At 45.3% G+C, this 17163-nt stretch overlaps 1 protein-coding gene across 1 annotated transcript in view; it reads left to right on the top strand.

Annotated features, from left to right (window-relative positions):
• The first annotated feature begins 4173 nt into the window (after positions 1-4173).
• MYO10 (myosin X) overlaps positions 4174-17163 on the top strand; it is a 218403-nt gene continuing 205413 nt past the window's right edge. The window contains 2 exon segments of the mRNA XM_082836186.1: positions 4174-4567; positions 4569-4646. Of these exon segments, the coding sequence (XP_082692312.1) occupies positions 4544-4567; positions 4569-4646 (102 nt within the window). The 5' untranslated portion in view covers positions 4174-4543.

Below are 17163 nucleotides of genomic sequence, written 5' to 3' on the forward strand. Positions count from 1 at the left end.
CAGGCCTCCGCACTTTAAACGGAAATGGATTCATTTATGAAAACAACTCTGTGTTTGTGTGGGATATCGATTTAGAAAGCATTCTTGCTGTAGTGTGAAGTGATGGGGATTTAGTTGGCATTGATTGTCCATCGAGGGCTCTCTGATTAGGTAAATTACATCTTAGCCGTAGCCCATTTTGTTTAGAAAAATGACTGCTAGCAAATCAGTTTTTCAGTATCTTATCCCTGCTTCATTTCCAAGTTTACTTTTTGGTACTTGTTTAATTCTACTACAATGTGAAACATATCAGGTATTTTCCCCCCGGAGTTTTATTCTTTCACAACTGTTTTAAGTTTCACATGAAAAAACAAAACGAAACAAAACTTCCTCGAGGGTTTTTGAATTGTAAGTTATGAGAAATAAAAGGAACACTTGTTTAAAAATTTAAAGAACACGAAGATTCCCTTAATATTTGCTTGTTCAAAAGGCAAAAACACGTGGATTTTTAAACGTCCAAGACTATAAGTGAACCGAAAGGAACTGCTGTTTAGTTAAGCATGGAAAACAGGATTTTAAGGTTGTGTCAGTTATTAACTTCTAATCTGTGTGAAAGAAACTGCAGAACTTTGTCTTCCCGTAACTGGTTATTAAACCATTAATCTGACTGGAGCAATTAGAGCGAGTGTTTTATAAAAACAAAGGTAATGAAGAAGACTCTATACACTAAGACACATCCAGATCAGGAACTGCCAGCAGCAACACAACAACAGCAAAGGAACTCAATTCGAAATCACAAAGGAAATTAAGACAAGCTATGTCAACTGAAAACAAACAAACATGTGGTGGAAACAAAAACGGAAGAGGATCATAGTACTTATTCACATACATACCTGTACGGAAATCTCCCTTAAAGTGGGGAAATGGTCCTATCTATATACAAATAAATTTCTGTCACTTATGGGTTAAGTTTTGCAGCTAAATAAGAGAATGTAACTTGAGCTTTTTTTGTTTTATTTTGCAAATGTAACACTCCGTGAGCATGTTTGAGAAATAAGTAGAATAATTAAGAAGGAACTTCGGGGCTTCCCTGGTGGCGCAGTGGTTAAGAATCCGCCTGCCAATGCAGGGGACACAGGTTTGAGCCCTTGTCCGGGAAGATCCCACATGCCGCGGAGCAACTAAGCCTGTACGCCACAGCTACTGAGCCCGCGTGTACAACTACTGAAGCCCGTGCACCTAGAGCCCGTGCTCCACAACAAGAGAAGCCACCGCAATGAGAAGCCCACACACCGCAACGAAGAGTACCCAACTCAACGTAACTAGAGAAAATCCTGAGCGCAGCAACGGAGACCCAACACAGCCAAAAGTAAATAAATTAATTTTAAAAAAATTAAAAAAAGAAGGAACTTGGCTTCAGAGAAATGTGCCCATTCTCGCATTGACATTTGTGAGCCTCTGTCACTTCTCAGAGGGCATAGTTTAATGTTTTCGTCCAAACAGCTTTGACCATTGGGTAACACAGCTCCTTAAAAGGAAGGACTTACCTTTTCATTGCTTCCCCTTCTCTGTCCAATTTTGTCAAAGCCTTTGTAAATTTAACATATTCCTTTTAAACAACTGATTCCACCCCAAATACTTGAAAATTTGATATCCTGTTTAGAATGCTTAAAATAACATGCGCTTTGCTGTTTGTTCAGCAAATAGAATCTTACTGCTACTGTTTACCTTTACAACTTTTCGAGACTGTGCATTTATATGGAAAATCTGATGACTTCTGAAAACATAAAGTGATGACCCTCAAACATAGAATTGTCTACTTGGGTGATTACTAAAATGCAGATTCTTAGGTACCCAGCCCACCCCTGAGCTTCAGAGTCATGTGTTTTTTTGCTTTTTCTTTTTGACAATTGTCCTAGGGGATTTTGATAAAGTGGTGTAAACTTTTAAAAGAAATATAATTCAGTAAAATTCAACCCTTATGTATTGGATCTGCCTCACAATTCTTTTGAGGCAGGTTGGGGGTATGTAATTATTCACCATATCTTCTTAATCAATAGGGAAGTAACTTTCAAAAATAGTCTATTTTTTTGAGCAGTTCTAACTTTACAGAAAAATTGAGGGTAAAGTTTCCCTATATCCCAGTTCCCTTTATTATTAACATGTTGTATTAGCGTGGTACATTTGTTACAACTGATGAGCCAGTATTGGAAAGTGACTTTGAAATGACCATGGCCAAGGCTGCCAGTGGCTGGGCTGATGCTGGGAACCAAGCCACACCCACATCCTCATTTGAACCAGCTGCCTGTACTTTCTCTCTTGAAAGATGTTCTATACAGATTAACACCATCATGACTGTAATTGCTCTGCGCCAGTATCTGAACACAGATGGCAGCAGGACTCATTTGACTAAGCACTATGGTGCCTGGGATGGTTGGTATTTATCCTGGCTCCATCTTAACTTTCCACGCAACCTGGGACACAATCTTTAATGGCTTACATGTGTAAACCTGTGAAACAGGGCAATCACAGAGCACATCATGAATTAATTTAACCTTGACTCTTTCCAAAGGGGAGTGGAGTGGGTACAACGATATTAACGCTGAAGAACTGCTCAGAGATAGGTTACAAACATGCTTGAATTTTCACACGAGGATTAGGGGGATGATTCATTCATTCATTCATTCAGTCTCTGAAACAGGCTGGGGATACCAATTTGAAAGCACAGTTCCCTCTCAAAGAGCTTCTATTCTCCCAACTGAAGATGGGTAGGACACCAACAAAAAGACCCTTGCAGAATATAGTTTTACCCCAACAAGATATAGTTTCCTCGGTAGTTGTAGGAATAAGCCACGCCCGGTGGTTAGGTGGAGCTGGACGAGGCATGAGTAGCTGGACATCTCCGGGCAGGCTTCCCATGGAAGATGTGACTTTCTGACTTGAGTCTTAAAGGATGGGAGCAGTTGGCAAATCCCCTAGAGAGAACTTTTCAAACCATTTGTGGTGAAGAACCAGTTGTTTTTGTTTCCAATCTGCCAGGTACCAATAGGAAAACCCTGCTGTGCCAGGTATGAGTCACCACGAGTCTGACAACACCCAAACTGGTTTACACCCGGTTCAAAGAGACCACAGATCATGTGCTTGTATGTCGTGGCATTTTATAAATTGCTACAAAAGTTTCTAAACCTTTGCTCTCAATTTCTCTACTTGTTACAGACAGGTTCCAATCAGTTTGCAGAACAGCACAAGGCCAGGTGCCATCCTTTGAAGGCACCTGAAACTTGCTGGAAATGCAGATTATCAGCGCTCATCCCACTCAATTCCAGTCTGCATTTTAACAAGATTCCCAGGTGATTCCTGTGCACGCGAAAGTTTGAGGACCTGCCCCAGAGAAACCAGGACTCAGTACCAGGGGTGTTTGATCTTTCATCCATCTCGCTTCCATTTGACTATCTGCTGCTTCCTTTAGGTCCAGGAAAAGTGCAATTGGCCACGCCCTCTTCCAGTTTACAAAACTACTTTTCCCACTGCGATGAAAACGTCTTTTATCCTGGGTGCAGGAGAGAAACTCCACACGGGTAGGCAGCTTCCAGAAATTCTGATTAGCCTCCCTTCTCCGCTTTGATCTGGCCCAACAGCCGGGGCAGCTCCACGGACCGCGCTTCCGTCCCCGGGGTCGCTCATCTGCCGAGCTGCATTAATGAGATCCGCGTTGAGCCGGTTCCAGGGCGTGCTAAAGATCAAAGGCACACACACACACAAATCCCCCAACCCCTCCTCCTTGGTGACTATTTGGTCTTTCTCACCAGAGGGAAGAGTCAACTCCCCCGCCCGCACCTAGGTGGAGAGGCGGGGAGGGAGCTGGGAGCCGCTGGGGCCCCGCCTTCCCCGCCCGTCCGGGAGCCTGCGGCGGCCCGAGGCGCAGAGTGGGCGGGGCCCGGGCGAAGATGGGGGCGGGGCGCGCCGGCCGCGCGAGGCCGAACCTTGCGGAAGCGCGGGGAGGGGTCGGCTGAGGGCTGGGCTCCTGCAGGGGGGCGTGGCGTAGGGGCCGGGTGGGCCGGCCGAGTGGGCGGAGCTAAGCCCTTGGAGGGGCGGGGCTAGGCGAGCGAGTGGGCGGGGCCGGATGAGCGGGCTGGGAGGGCCGTGCTCTCCTGTCCGCAAGTCTCCGTGTGGCCGTGAGCCGGTGAGCCTGGGCGCCCGAATACTCACCGGGGCGGCGCTCGAGCTGGGAGAGCCATTTCGGGCTCGCTTTGTGGCCGTTGTCCCCCTGCCCGCCCCGAGTGCCTCCGGCCGGAGCGCAGAGGGAGGGGGCGCACTCCCCAGCCCCCCGCCTCCCTCCCCCAGCCGGGGGGAAGAATGTGCCACCAGCTGTTCTCCGCTCGCGAGCGCGGCGCCCAGGAGTGAGGAACTTGGAGAAAGAGGAGACAAAGGCTGCAGTTGGGACGGATGAGTTAGAGACTTGGGTTTGGGCAAACAAAAGGTGCGAAAGACGAGAAGGGGAGAAGGAGATGGCAGCGGGGGAGCCCCGCGGGCTCGAGTTTCTGGGAGTCGCGCTGTGACACGCATGGTTTCCCCGGACCTTCTGCTGGGCTGACTTCCGCGAGCTGGGAGCCGGACTCGGGCGAGTTGGGGAGCGCACGGGAACAATGGACAACTTCTTCCCCGAGGTGAGTGCGCTCGCGGCCGGGAGGGCGGGCGCCGGCGTCCCGGGCCGGGCTGCTTTCCTTGAGCCGGGCGCGGGCTCCTTTCCTGCCCGGAGAGAGGGAGGTGCTCACCGCGCCGCGCGCACACACGCTACCGCGCGCACTTAGCCCGAGAGGGTGAAACTTTCTGGGAGTCGCCAGAAATCAAGCCCCGGGGAGTCTCCGGCTGAGTAACCCCTGGCGGAATTTATTTTGTCCCGCGCTCCCACTTGGCCCCGGGATGCAGCGAAGGTGAGCGTCCTTTGGCGGGGGTGGCTGGCTCACCGGGTGTCCCCGCGGCGACCCGCGCGAGGTGAGCTGGCGGACGAGGGGCCCGGCGGGGAGATGTGCCTGCCCGGCTGCCTGGGTGCAGGAAGCCCAATAAAACGTTCATCGGGGACTTGCCTTTCTCCAAGAAAGGTCTGGTCTGGAATTTCCTTTGCGAAACGTGCCGGCTTCCTGTGAGAGGGGTGCAAACACTTCCAGAGGAGACGCTTAATGAAGTGTGAGAAGGGAGAGACGAGGGTTTAATCGTTCACTATGTTCTCGGCCTGTCGGACCTTTGGGGTCTAGGTTCTAGTGCTCACCAAGAAGTGCTCTTCTAGGATCTGAGATCATTCCAGAGGGTTAGATCAAAACATCATGTATTTGTGCTGACTGTCCCTGGCAGATTTGGAATTCGAATTTAAAGAAAATCTTTAAGAGCGGACATTGGTTAGTTTTGAAAGATTAAACTGATGCTCCTTTTAGGGTCATTGAGGGCGGGACACCACGGTTACTTGAAACCCTTGACTTGAGAACCCTTTTCTCTGGGATCGAGAGTTACCGTGGTTTCTTGGCTCCCTTTCCTTTCTTGGTTGTGTTTATTTAACAAATTCTATTTAAGTTCGAGGTTTGAAGTGGCTCAGAGTAAACTTAGTTGGCTTAATGAGTCTGATGTGTCTTTCATTGAAAGCCAGGGGATGTTTTGTAAATCCAGGACAGTTTTGGAACCTTCCAGCAAATTGGATTGGTGAGGGTTTGCCTCTATGTCGGCTAACTTGCTTTCTCAGACTTAACTGGATTTATTATTTCAAGTCATTGTGCTTTCCGGATGCCCACTTACTTTAAATAGCCTGATGACTATTTATAGTGGCCAGAGTGGTATATTCTTGTGTAATAGTAATATCCCTTTTTTTTTTTTTAAAGTGGTGTCTCACAGGCGATCCCCACATTCACGGTGAGAGGTGGACTGGAAAGGAATTAATCATTCATTAATACATATTTCTCCTTTTTTTTTTTTTAAATGAGACCTATAATTGTTAGACTGGCATTTGCTAATCCATAGACCTTCGTTTTCATGCCTGTAAGAAGGCACCAGAACTTTCTGCAGGAGTTGCAGGTTAACCAGTGATAAAAGACTAGTGGGCTAGTTTAATTGCTTTCATCTGTAAGAAAACCTGAGGCTCTGCCTGCGGGACTCTAATTCTTAACTTTTTTTGGCGGGGGGAGGGAGGCCTTTATTTTGCTCTTGTGTTGTGAGTTCTTTAGGAAATTTGATGAGACATAGAATTTGTATTCGATTTGTTGGGGTCCCCGTCCCCATGAAACCTGTAGTCTGTAGACTGCAGGGGGCCAGTGACCTCCCCTTCGGAAGAACTCTGCCCCCTAGTGGAAGTGGGGAGAACTGCAGGATAACATGGGGCAGCTGCAACCTCCTGCCCTGGTATCCTCCCATTGGACTTTGAAGTACTGTTTCTCCTTACACTATGCCTTGGTTCAGTGTAAGGAGACCTAGTTGTTGGATTTTATATCCATGATTAATATAATATTGAAGTTGGCCTTCAGAGATCTTCTTCTCCATCCCCTGCCTTTCCTAGATGAAGAATCTGAATCCAAAGATGTTAAGTCACTTGCCCAAGGTTGAAGAGGTTGTTATAGAACTCACAGCCTTTCTGCTCTGTTGCTGGTGACTTTAGTATTGGGGGACATTTTTATTCAAAGTTATACTTTTACTCTTGTAATGTATTTCTATTACAATGTTAATTTCTAATCAGAAATTAACTTCTGATTAATTTATTTCTAGTCAGTAGTAATTTCTAATCAGAGTTCCTCCCTTAACCATAATTACTTTGAATGGGAAGCCAGCAGGACCAGAGAGGCTATACAGTGCTATCAATTGAAGACGTACTCCTAACATAGATCCTGTCTCTATGGATCTCTCTATGGAGTAAGTGTGGAAGTGATATATTTCCAAGGATGGCAAAATTGTAAGGCCTCTTGTATCACGAAGTGGTGTCCTGTTCTTTGGTAACTTTTCCCATTGTGACTTAGGGATAATAACTTATTGCTTGTTGGACAGCAATTTGAAGCTAATGTTAACAATTGAAAAAAAATTGAATGAGATGTCGCACGTATTAGCTTTATGTGTGAACGGCCAAATAAGAAGGAAATGAGAGCTCCTTGTGACTTGCAGCTGCTATTTGGAGCTAGACCAGAGTTTCTCAATCTGGGTACCATCGACATTCTGGGTCAGTCAATTCTTTGGTGTGGGGGAACTGTCCTGTGTCCTGTGTGTCCTGGTCTCTACCCGCTAGATGCTACTAGCACCCCCAAGTTGTGACAACCAAAATGTCTACAGACGTTGCCAGCTGGGCCACAGAGGACAAAATCATTCCCAGTTGAGACCCACTGAGTTAGACCCACGAAGCAGTTGCCTTGTGGAATTAATTCCCGTGCGTGTGGCAGGCACAGCTTCGTTGCCTACTTTACGTAGCATCAGGCATCTGACTGCCGATCACCTGGAAGCTTGTGAGGCTTGTGCCTGGAAGCTGATGGCTACTGACCTCAAAACGTACCCGGGGATTGGAGAAACTGAGCGCCCTACACTCCCCGAGTTTCAGTTTCTTCACGGCCTTAGATCTTTATGACATCTCTCGAGTGAATTGTGTGCGCACTTCTTGGAAATTTGCTTTTTCAGCATTTAGAGGTAAGTTGTTAAAAAGTTACTTCACGAAGAACCTAAGGTTAGGTATGTCTGTAACCAGAAGCAATTTTTTTTTTTTTTTTTTTTGCGTTACGCGGGCCTCTCACTGTTGTGGCCTCTCCTGTTGCGGAGCACAGGCTCTGGACGCGGAGGCTCAGCGGCCATGGCTCACGGGCCCAGCCGCTCCGCGGCATGTGGGATCTTCCCAGACCGGGGCACGAACCCGCGTCCCCTCGCATCGGCAGGCGGACTCTCAACCACTGCGCCACCAGGGAAGCCCACCAGAAGCAATTTTTAAACAAATTGAAAAGGCTCAACCAGCAAAGTGGCAAGACGGCTGTGCAAACGTGTTGATGTTTTGAAGTGGCCGCTGTTTCCAAGTCCCCAGTGCTGGGTACAGTGTCTAGAATACTGGAGGGGCCAGTCAATGCCAGCTGGACACGTAAACGAGCGCGACTTCTCTATCTTGTTTTAGGAACAGGAATGGCATGATGGCTGTTCAAGCAAAAGATCTTTTGAGGCTTATTAACTGGACATATATGAACACTTTGATTTTTCAGAAGTGGGTAAAATATACACAAGTAAGATACTCATAAACACATAAATACAAACATAAAGCAGGTATTAATGTTTTAAGCACTAAATTGTTAGTGGAAAGCATTCCAGCTGTACCTGTTTCTTACAGCCTGGTTCACCCTGGGCTGGAACAAACGCACCTCTCCAGATGTTAAGTGGAAACACCTTCCTCATTTCCACTTAATTTGGGGTGGTGTCTTAATTTCGGTTGTTACCTGGAGTTCAAATAGTTTTTTAAGCTGGAACAAGTTCTTGAGCCTATTTTTCTCCCCTTTTTATAGTGTTTTGTTTGTTTCACATCTTACTGATATTTTTTGTCTTGCTAAAAGAAATAAGGCTGTTGGTTTTGGCAGCTCCTTCCTCCCCCTCCCCCCAGTCATCTCTCAAGGGCAGAAGGCAAGCACTGAGGACTTCCTTGTCCCACCACATCCTGCAGGCCACCCCTTTGACGACTGTAAAATGGAATCATCAGAACATTCCCTGGTGTCCCCTTTTCCCACAGTGCAGTCACAGTGCCTTGCCCTTTCTGCACACCCCGCAAGGATTCCTGTTGTCACTTTTGGGCCCTGCCATGTTGGGTGCAGCAAAGGCACGGAAGCAACAGGGAGCAGGGAGCCCTGGTCTTCTGGGCGCTCACCTCTCCCCAGATGAGGCCCAGAGCAGTGTGGGTAGGGCCAGCACTGTTTAACCAGAGCTGTGCAGGGAGAGTGCTGAGTGTTTGTTTTTCCAGCTCTGCTGGCTTTTAAGTGAGGTCACCTTTAAGGACACAAGCCTTGAATGCGCTCTTCTATGGAGTGATGGGAAATAGGGTACCTCCTTATAAATGCGTTTCAAAATTTCAGAATAACTTCTACGTAATTCAGTAAGTCCCCTACATAACGAACGAGTCCCGTTCCCAGAGCACGTTTGTTAAGTCCAATTTTGTTTTTAAGTCCAACAAAGTTAGCCTAGGTACCTAACACAATTGGCTCCATAGGACTGTACTGTAATAGGTTTATAATACTTTTCACACAAATAATACATAAAAAAACAAACACCAAAAATAGAGAAAACATGTTTAATCTTACAGTACTGTACCTTGAAAAGTACAGTAGTACAGTACAGTACAGTACAGCAGCTGACATCCAGGGCTGGCATCGGGTGAACAGGCAAGAAGAGTTACTGACTGGAGGAGGGGGAGGAGGCGGGAGATGGTAGAGCTGAAGGATCGTCAGCAATAGGGGACGGAGGGCAAAGCTGCAGTTTCACTCATGCCTGACATTGATGGAACACACATTCGCATCTTTGAAAGTTCGCAACTTGAAGGTTTGTGTGTAGGGGACTTACAGTCTCAGGTCATTGATTTGCAGGGCACGCTCAGGCAGGAGCAGCCAGTGAAGTCTACAGGAAGCTGGGCCACACTTCCCTGGGCCTGAACGCCCCTGGGCGGATTGAGAGCCTCCTCCCTAAGAGTAGAAGAGATGTGGCCTCTGGGAGGCTGGCTGTACCCTCCACACCTATGGGCTCTCAGCCAGGTTATCTGACCTTCCTGGGCTTCCTTTCTCTGTCTGTAAGTGAGCATAATAGTGTTGACCTTGCATGGTTATTAGAATTCGAGATAAGATTTACAAAGCTCTTGGCACTTGGTAAGTGAGTAATAATAAAAGGTTAGAGTAACTTAGAAATTAAGAACGAGTGGCCTTTGATGGTGACTGAAATCCCAGTACTCTATGGTGCAGGGAAATCTTGGTCTTCGAGCTGTTGCCAGTATCATTTCTGGTGCTAGATTGCACTTATTAATTTTCTCCCTTTGGACCAATACACTTCTGGCTGATTTTCCAGAATTCTGTCTAAAGCATGTCTAGATTGCTTATAAAGTCAAGCTCACATTCTTAGTCCGGTTTCCAAGGCCTTCTGATCTTGCACCTCTCTTTAGTCTTTTCCCGCATGTGAATTCTATTCCAGAGGGTCTATTACCAGCCTTCCTCCATACCTTCGCATGTGCCCTTCTCTCCGCTGATCAGATGTCCTGCCTGTCTAGCTCCTTTTTGAAACCATCCCCCACAAGTCTAGTTCATGGTCACTCCTCTCTTTCCTATGAACTTGACTCTACTTCTTTCTGTCCTGGTTGTGTTAGGAATTTACCCCTTTTAGCTAGAGGCTGTACTTATTTTGTCTTTCCTTCTCAGATGAACAGACAGAGTCTTGAGAGGGTAAATAATCCGATTTATAAGTTTTATCACCTCATTTGCACTCAAAGGTCCTTAAGGATGGGATTCTATCCTTGTGTAGCTGTTATTTTCCTCTCGAGTACAGATTTTTTTATGGTGGGAGGGGAGATGCTTCTAACTTTTTCCCTTGATTATGAAGCATTTTACAGTTCTTTGAAGACAGTAAAAAATATGTTTGCTGTTTATCGAGTGCTTATTGTATGCAAGGCATGTTTCTGAGCACTTTCCATTCAGTAATTAATTTATTTAACAACCCTATGAGTAAGGCTCCATCGATGAGGAAAGTGAGTCAGAGAGAGGTTAAATAACTGGCCCAAGGTCACACAGTTAGAAAGTGATGGCCAGGCTTTGAACCCACACAGGATGTCTCCAGAGGGTCTGTGCTCTTCACTGCCATGCTTTACTCTCCTGTTGGTGACATCTGTCTTATGCTTGCATCACTGTTTCTTTGATGAAGTGCTTAAGACCTTAAGCAGTTAGTGAATGATTTTGGAGTTGAAAACTGCATGGGGGTTTGGGAAAACAAGTGGCCCACGCCCCAGAAACACTGCAAACCCAGCAGGAAAAGGTTCATCAGCTTTTGAACATGCCTCCAATCTTTATTTGCTGTGCCTTTTACTTAGGAAAGACAATTACCTTCTGTTTCCTTGTAAGATGTGGTTTCTAAAGCTGCTGGCCCCAACCTCATGAGGATGGTAGGGAGCTTTAGGTAATAAGGCAATTAGAAAACTAGACTTTTGAGAAGTAGTTATTTTATTAAAAGAAAGGATAGGACTCATTTGTCTCCCTATTCTAAGTCTCAATTATCAGAGTATTCCTCTTGGAGGTTTTCTGATGGAATCTTCTCTTTCGATTAAAGATTCTGGCCGCCTTCCCAGAGTTTCTCTATATCCGTTGTTTTACTTGTTAGCTTATTAATGCTTGTGGGTGATCTTTGACAGGAGAGCGGAACATTTCTCATAGAGCATTCCTTGAATAAAACATTTTGATACCTCACTAAAAGCTGTTTGGAAAATGTGTCCGCCGGGCTTAATATATGAAACTTGAGTCCCCAGTTTAAATCTAGCCCCTCGTGTCACATGACATCACATCATCTGACTCTGCCAGTTACAGGAAAAAGTGTTAGAGTTCTTGTGGCAAAGCCATGCCACATCTCTTGAAGCACAGCCAGAGCAGGGGAGGACCAGATGGCAGTTCAGCATTTCATAGTTCTATCTTCTCCCCAGCTTCAGTATCTACTCTTCAGATTGAAAATTGCCTCTGTAGAAAGGCATTTAAAATTGTGGTAATTAAAAAAAAAGAGAGGGATTTATATTAGAAAAGGTAGGCAACGTTGAATTTTTGTATTTTGTGGTAGGGATGTTTATCTTTATTACCTGTCAGTGATTAAAGGGCAAGGTAAAATGAGATTTGGACGTTGGAATAGAAAGTAGCTTTTTCACTTGGCCTCTTACCTAATACTGAGTCCCAAAAGAACCCCATAATTCTTTTAAGTGTCATTTTTGGGGGTCAGTTAATAACATGTAAGCAGGATCCATTAACAGTGATGTACATTGTGGAGAGAAGTGGACTTACCTCTGGGTAGAGTCTGTGTTCATGCTATCTACTTTGTGTGTTAAAAGTCTATTTAAAAGTTTTTCTGGTAGACTTCATGCTCACGTGTGTGGCTACCATTGATTTTTGGGTTTTATCAGCTTCATAGGTACTTAAATTGGGTTGCTAGGAATATACGTAGAACTAGGAGTGTTCTTGCTTAAAAACAAAAGCTTTGATAAACATAGATTTACAATATTACTTTTCCATGTCATTCTTACATTTTTTTCTTTCCTTAATCCTGCAAAGAGTATGTGCTAAGTTTAGAAAACTTAGAAAATGCCATAAGCAAAGGACAAAACCTTTCTGTCCGACTCTTAATGTTTTGTGGTATACGCTTTCTTCGCCTCTGTATCTGTTTCTGTGAAAGCGCACCTGTAATGTTTTTCACTTAAGAGTTGCTTGAGAGGACTTCCCTGGTGGCGCAGTGGTTAAGAATCCGCCTGCCAATACAGGGGACACGGGTTCGAGCCCTGGTCTGGGAAGAGCCCACATGCTGCGGAGCAGCTAAGCCCGTGCGCCACAACTACTGAGCCTGCGAGCCACAACTACTGAGCTCGCGTGCCCGTGTTCTGCAACAAGAGAAGCCACCACAAGGAGAAGCCTGCATGCCACAACTAGAGAAAGCCTGCGCGCAGCAACGAAGACCCAACGCAACCAAAACCCAACGCAACCAAAAATAAAATAAATACATTTAAAGGAGTTACTTGAGAAAAGCTTTAAATGGCAAGGATCTTGCATGTATACAGACGGCCCCTGTGATTTTCAGGGCCGGGGACAGGAGTACAAATGCAAGCCCCATATCACATCTGTAAAATACTTAAGTTATAAATCAAGCTTCCAAACTGGTAAATAAGTGTCTTCTATTCTCCTACCTTGATAAGTATACCTTCATTAGGACACAATCGAAAAATGTCTAAAGCTATGGGTTTTATTGCCCAGAGTCAGACTATGAAAGATGAATGAAGATAATTATAGTTGCACATGTGTGGGTGTCCTGTTGATGGACCAGTGATGTCTGCGTGAGTAATAGACATATACTCCATAGTAAATTTTCCATAGGTCTACTTTTCTTGCCCATATTTCAGCAGAATCACTAATTATATATGGTTACAGTCAAGATTTTCACAATAATTTATGTGTTACTGACAGTAACGCTAAAGTAAAAAACCTTTCTTGAGTCATTGTGGTTCTTTAATTAATTTCAGTTTGGGGATGCTTTGCTAAGGCAGCCAGTAGTTATTGGCATTGTCAACAAAATTCATACAGCAATATTTAGATTAAAAAAATGGAACAAGATTACGTATGATAGGTTATGGATACTGCAGGAAACACAAAATATTTTAATTTTATTGTATAAGTCATGTCATTAATATTGTGAATTTCCACTGTTTCTTAAAATATTCCTCAAACTTTTCAATCCTGTGTATATTATAAAGAAAACTGAAAACAGAAGTTAATTTGTTAAAAATCTGTTTTCAGATGAGACTAAACCTTAATGCATCTCAGCCAGAAAATAGTCTACATATAAAAATGTGTGAATCTTTTTCTTCCTAGTCATGCAGATGTTTTTATTGCCTTATATTTTCTTAAAATACCAATTTTGTTTCCTGTTTCACATGTAGTTCCTGTTTGAAGAAATTTTTCTCTAAAATTTTTAAAAACACATTTTTTTAAAGTGAAGTGGCCAAATTAGGTTTTTTGGGGGGGTTTGGAAGCTTTTGCTAAGATTAGTAGTAAGCAATAGTTTATATCAAATAGTTGCTGCTACTGCAAGTTCAAAATTAATATGATACCATTTTCCACCAAAGACCGTGATTTACTCTTTATTTGAGGAACTTCTGTTTGTTTACCTTCTTTTTTCTTTGTGATGCACAGTGTACTGGTCTGAGTGGCCCTGCATTCTTCCTGGACATGTATCCCTATTTATGTGTCCATTGTAGGTGTTTCTAGGTGTTTGCTATTATAGAAAACAGGACACGTACATTCTCGTACCCAGGTCATTGCAGGCTTCTCTGATTATTTCTCGAGGATAAAATTTTCCAGGAGTGGGGCTGTTTGTTCAAAGGGTTCGCACATTTTTACTTAGACTATTTGGCAGCATAAGTTTTCTGAGAGGTGTCGGTGCAGATTACAGCAGGCACAGCTGAGATACCCTGTCCTGATGTATTTATGGTAGCAGGGATTTTGTAACTTCTTATTAGAGTCTTAATGACATGCATTGTTTCACAGAGGAAACACATAATACTAGATTTCTGTGTCCACTTGTTAGGTTCTTCTCTGAACCAGAGTGGAGGAAGGAGGCATTTTTCTCACTTAATTACGTTGATTGGCATCTGACCCCCAGAAATCCCAGTGGTGGTACCTGATGTTCATTTAAGGCCAAAGCCTACACAAGGGACCTTGCTGTATACCGCCTGGGGAGCCATTGGCCATTTGTTTGGGGAATCGTTTGTATGGATTTTTCTTTTAATTCTTATTCCTTTGCATTTTAAGTATCCCTGTGAGTTAACCCTGGGCTACAACAGTTACGTGGTGGTGGTTCTAACTGTAGGGATTTAGGTAATGTACAACACTGTTGATGGGTGTGTGTTTGTGTCTGTGTGTGACTGTAAGGCTTATTATTTCTATTAATTACCCCTGGGAGATCTTTGCATGGACTTTGAAGTAGAAGTGTTGCGTTCTGGGTGAAAATAACACTCCACCTTTTACAACGTATACCACTGTCATTTAGTACAGGTTTGCTTCTGTTTATCTCTGCCCACATTTTGTTCTTTTAATGATGTGCGCTAAGGGCCAAAGGGTATGTACAACCCTCCCGTAGCTTTCAGCCTCAGAGTTTCAGAGGTGGGCAAGGGTGCCCTCTTTCTTTCTTTCTTTCTTTTTTTTTTCTTTTTGTGGTACGCGGGTCTCTCACTGTTGTGGCCTCTCCCGTTGCGGAGCACAGTCTCCAGACGCGCAGGCTCAGCGGCCATGGCTCACGGGCCCAGCCGCTCCGCACCATGTGGGATCCTCCCGGACCGGGGCACGAACCCGCGTCCCCTGCATCGGCAGGCGGACTCAACCACTGCGCCACCAGAGAAGCCCAAGGGTGCCCTCTTTCTTGGCCTTCTCAACCTTAGCACCCTTGACATTTCGGCCGGATCAGTCATTGTAGCGCAGGGCCGTCCTGTGCTTTGTAGTGTGTTGAAGCGGCATCCCCGGCCTCTGATCACGAGATGCAGTAGCACTCGCCTCCCTGAGTTGTGACAAGGAAAAACATCTCCAGACATTGCAGATATGCCCTGGGGAGGAAGGGGGAGTAAAATCGCTCCAGTGGAGAATCACTGTGCCATGGCCACACTTTTGTAGCCACAACTTAAATTTGGATACTCCCAAACTTTCTTCACCCTTCCTCATTTATGTCGATTCCTAATTGCTTTTCATCTCTTTGGGTGAAGTGCACACATTTATCAGTGTTGAAATTTTATTCTCTTTAGGATCCAAACTCTCCCCGTGAGACTTGGACACTTAGAATCGGTTTTATCATCTAAGTTGTGTTGTTGCTTCTGGTGGGAATATTCACGTCCAGCTGTACCCTCTGCCCTAAAGCTTTTGTTGATCTCCCTCCTAGTGTTTTGCCTCATATTCCTAAAGTCCTCTCCTTAGAGCGTTAGGGAAACATTTATTATACCGAGTAATCACACTAGCTGTTGTTTTCCACTAGGAAAAAAGGAGGTCATATTTTCTCAAAGTTTTGAGACCATGTTGAGGTAAGTTATATTTATTGCCCTCTCCCTATATATTTTGTACAGTTTTATTCTGACACGTTTTGCTTTTTTTTCTTTTAAAAAAAGAAATACAGACTCAGATGTTGCCAAAATAGAAGAGACCGTCCTGTGTACCTGTCACCCAGCTTCCCTGGGGGTGATATCTTATATAACAATAGATAACAATAGTATAGTATCAAAACCAGGAAATTTTCATTGGTCCAGTTTACAGACCTCGTTCGGATTTTTACATCCACTCATCTGTATGTGCGCATGTGTAGTTCTAGGCAGTGTTACCACACGTATAGATTCGTGCAACCACTGGCACATCCAGAATACACAACTCTCCCATGCTTCGTGCTGCCCCACGAGAAACAGTCCCACCCTCCCCCCAGTCCCTAGGAAGCACTGATCTGTTCTTCTCTATAATTTTGTCATTCGAGACTGTTATATAAATGGAATCAGTGTGTAAATCCTCTGAGATTGGCAGTTTTCACTCGGCGCCCTTGAGACCCACCTGTGCTGTGTGCATCAGTAGTTGCTTTTTATTGCTGCGTAGTATTCCAGTGTTCTGGTACTTTTTTTTTTTTTTTTTTTTTCCCGGTACGCGGGCCTCTCACTGTTGTGGCCTCTCCCGTTGCGGAGCACAGTCTCCGGACGCACAGGCTCAGCGGCCATGGCTCACGGGCCCAGCCGCTCTGCGGCATGTGGGATCTTCCCGGACCGGGGCACGAACCCGCGTCCCCTGCATCGGCAGGAGGACTCTGAACCACTGCGCCACCAGGGAAGCCCCTGGTACTCTTTTAATACCTGTGCTAACATCCATTATCATTCTGAGGCTAGGAGTTATTTGCGTAATACGCTACTCTGTCCCATGGCTGCTGAGAGCGCAGATTCTCGTGGCCCTCCTTGTGTACTTATTGAAGTATATTTCAGTGCTGCTGTCAAAGAATGTTTTGACTGCGGACTCTGTCTCAGGCAATTTGAGGTTGATTCAGTCGAACCCGGTGCATTTGAACCCTTGCTCACCATCCTACCTACCAGCAGATTCCTACTCGTGGTCTCTTTCCCCGAGACAGAAGCTGTGTGAAATCAGTGACTTTTGATGGCTAGGCTGTCGAGGTCAGAAACATGTGACAGCCCCACCTGGACCAGCCAGGCGGGCAGTGTTGGAGTTCCCTCCAGCCCAGACTTCTTGGGATGCGGAACAAGAATGCTACAAGAGGGCTTTCCTGGTGGCGCAGTGGTTGAGAGTCCGCCTGCCGATGCAGGGGACACGGGTTCATGCCCCGGTCTGGGAGGATCCCACATGGTGCGGAGCGGCTGGGCCCGTGAGCCATGGCCGCTGAGCCTGTGCGTCTGGAGTCTGTTCTCCACAACGGGAGAGGCCACAACAGTGAGAGGCCCGC

This window comes from Leucopleurus acutus (assembly GCF_964270905.1).
Source record: "Leucopleurus acutus genome assembly, chromosome: 3".
Classification (NCBI taxonomy): Eukaryota; Metazoa; Chordata; class Mammalia; order Artiodactyla; family Delphinidae; genus Leucopleurus; species Leucopleurus acutus.